Below are 3,388 nucleotides of genomic sequence, written 5' to 3' on the forward strand. Positions count from 1 at the left end.
AGAGAGAGAGAGAATATATATATATATAGAGAGAGAGAAAGAGAGAGAGAGAGAATGTTCTACTTTTAGGTAAAATAAAGCATATCACACTGCAGGAAAATGCTGTCATAATATGAAAAACAAATAAATAAAAAGGCACAATTAACAACGTACTCCTGGATAACATTTTATCCTGAGAACCATAAAAAAAAAGTTTTATGAATTTTGTTGTTTTTTGTCATTACATTGGTTGGAGCATAAGAAACAAATGGAGAAAAAACATTTTTGAAAAAAAAAAAAAAAGATATTTTATTCATATTTTATTCTATGTCCTTTGTAGAGGACGCCAGGACTAAGTTATTCAGATAAATAAATAGACACAAAAAGGCATGTATAGGCAAAAACAATGTTTTATTTTTTTCATTCACCAATCAGTTTTTAGGTTTAAGGCTATTTTTAGCCAAACTTTCTACAAATGATGATTCTCAACTATTATGAAAGCTATAACAGAATGATTTGGAATATGTACGTAAAATGTCCATAAATTGGTATTCCCATTCTATACAATGTATCTATACATTGCATCTAATTTGCATATGAATGTGTTCTTGGGGGAAACCATAATGAAAAAAGAAGTGTTATAATGGGAGCAATAACGTAGCAACATTTTCATAAGAATATCTCATATTTCATAGGAATATTAATCTATAATTTCTTTCCCTTCTGACTTCTTGTGTCTCCCCAAAATGCCTGATTAACATGATTTTTGTCCTGTGTCCTCTACAGAAGACATGTATGAAAATTCTGCAGTTTCGTAACAGTCATATTCCGATTTGAAACCCCATAACCTTTTTCTGAGATGTTTATTCACAACAAACAATTTGAAAATTAGCCAGATTTAAATAATAATTACAAAACATGATCAGATTCCCCTAAGAGTGCTAAATTTGATAATTCTGTCAATATCAGTCATAGTTAAAGACCAAGGAGAGGGAGTGTTTATGATCAAACCTCCAAACATTTGATATCTCTAAAAGGGGAAGTCGTGGCCTAATGGTTAGAGAGTTGGACTCGTAACCCAAAAGGTTGCGAGTTCGAGTCTCGTACCGGCAGGGATTGTAGGTGGGGGGAGTGAATGTACAGCACTCTCTCCCACCTTCAATACCACGACTGAGGTGCCCTTGAGCAAGGCACCGAACCCCCAACTGCTCCCCGGGCGCCGCAGCATAAAAAATGGCTGCCCACTGCTCCGGGTGTGTGTTCACGGTGTGTGTGTGTTCACTGCTGTGTGTGTGCACTTAGGATGGGTTAAATGCAGAGCACTAATTCCTAGTATGGGTCACCATACTTGGCCACATGTCACGTCACAAGTCACAAGTCTTTTTAAGCCCTGAATGTGGCATGCATGGTCTCAGGGAACTTCACTAAAATATGTATTTTACAAAGGACAAAAGTCTAAGCCCCAGGAGGGTCCCATGAAGGTATGACAAAACTGAACGGCATAGGAACTAAAACAACACAATATCATACTGACACTTTATAAGGAGTCCTACCATCAATCTTGTTGGAGCTGTAGACAACAGTGTTGGCGGCATGGGTGTATCTGATGAGATCCACACCGTACTTCTTACTGTAAAGCGTCCGTTTGGGTCTGATATAAAAGACATAGACGAAGAAATAAATAAGTTAATCTGGTTGCTTAATTAGAAACATGCAATTATGTGTGTGTCTGTATCATGAAACACATAACATTAAAAACAAAATACTAAGGCGGGCTCGGAAGGAGGCGTGGATGCTAACGGTTAGCATGCGAGCTACCTCTCATTCTGACTGTACATTCGACTCATTTCCGCGAATCGGTTCCTTCGAAATATTCATTTCAAAGATCCGGTTAAAGATAATGCGGTTCTTTTACGTCATTTCGTGGTCCTTGACATTCGAGCGTAGCATATTACGATAAAGCCATACCAGTTATTAATAGCGGTGTTTATTAAAAAATTATGTGTTACAGTATATTTAGTTACCGCCATGATTCAGCGAATAAAACATTAAGACATCAAAACGGCTCTGGTTTCAGTGAGTCAGTGAATCAACTCAACTGAATCACTGAAAAGATCCGACTCAAACATCGCTACTGTACATAAACACGTTCAAACCACAATACTCTCTATGAACAGTAAAATTCATAACCAATGTATGTAATTACCGCCATGATTCAGCGAATAAAACATTAAGACATCAAAACGGCTCTGGTTTCAGTGAGTCAGTGAATCAACTCAACTGAATCACTGAAAAGATCCGACTCAAACATCGCTACTGTACATAAACACGTTCAAACCACAATACTCTCTATGAACAGTAAAATTCATAAATCTTATTACAGTACTAGTCGTTCTTAATCTTTCACATTTCACACAGGAATGCTCCTGTAACCAAGATCAATGCTTTAAGAGCCCGTTAAGACCAAATCAACGCAGAACAACACTAGCCAGTTGTAGGAAAAAGCGACTTACTTTCCCTCCTGGCAGTCGTACAAGACAATCGAGTCGTCATCGCTACTCGATATTACAGTTTCGCCGTTCGAACTGAAGTCAAAGCAGTTGATTTTGTCCGAATTCTCTCGGAAAACCTTCGCAACCCTGAAACTCCGCAGCACATTGTCTGTGAGCTTCATTGTGGCCTTTCTGCCTGGCCAGGCGCTGGGGATCGTCTAGTTAAAAACGAGTAGATCGGGATCTGGCTTATCAGTTTTGTGTGTTGCGAGTGTTTCGTGATAATTTTTTTAAGTGAAAATAGTTTTAGATGTACATTTTTGTCACGTTAAAAAAGCCCGCCGACAAAATTCGTCAACGAACCGGATTACGAAACCGAGATGAAGCTAGAGGTAGTAAGGCGGTAAACAAAATGGCCACAACACCTGCGGACGTTTCAGAATAAAAGTCCCATGCCGATTTAAGCAGAGATTCAAAGTCAGAGGAAGATTTTGAAGTTATTTAGGGGTCTGATTTATTGTACACACTTAACATGAACCTTCCATGACGTACACGAAAAAAAATAAGTGAACGTCCGGTTATTTAGTTTTGATTTGACAGCTGTAATGAGGATCTGAATTTCACATCTGCTCTCTAGCTGCTGATGTGTTTATCTGTATTTGTTGCTAGGTTGATTCCTATACAGTCAATGGTCGAGTCTCATATTTCAGCCGTGATCAAATGCCACATTTATTATCAATCAACAGTACATTTAGTTTTCCATCATAATTTTTGTCCAAGACTTTTTTTCAAATAAATGCAGGGCTGAACAGAAACAGGATGTTATTATCATACTACAAGATGAATCTATTCTCTCTCGTATATGATACATTCTGCACATAGACATCATACTAGCCTCACCCAAAACCAGCCAGTGG

The 3,388-nt window shown here is 38.0% G+C and overlaps 1 protein-coding gene across 1 annotated transcript in view; it reads right to left on the reverse strand.

Moving 5' to 3' along the window:
- Window positions 1-2,913, reverse strand: part of LOC107750262 (twinfilin-2-like) — a 21,799-nt gene extending 18,886 nt beyond the window's left edge. The window contains exons 1-2 of the mRNA XM_016565574.1: window positions 2,493-2,913; window positions 1,533-1,630 (exon numbers count right to left, since the gene is read on the reverse strand). Of these exons, the coding sequence (XP_016421060.1) occupies window positions 1,533-1,630; window positions 2,493-2,653 (259 nt within the window). The 5' untranslated portion in view covers window positions 2,654-2,913. The remainder of the gene's footprint in view (window positions 1-1,532; window positions 1,631-2,492) is intronic.
- Window positions 2,914-3,388: the final 475 nt, after the last annotated feature.

This window comes from Sinocyclocheilus rhinocerous, unplaced genomic scaffold (assembly GCF_001515625.1).
Source record: "Sinocyclocheilus rhinocerous isolate Xijiao unplaced genomic scaffold, SAMN03320098_v1.1 scaffold963, whole genome shotgun sequence".
NCBI classification, from domain to species: domain Eukaryota; kingdom Metazoa; phylum Chordata; class Actinopteri; order Cypriniformes; family Cyprinidae; genus Sinocyclocheilus; species Sinocyclocheilus rhinocerous.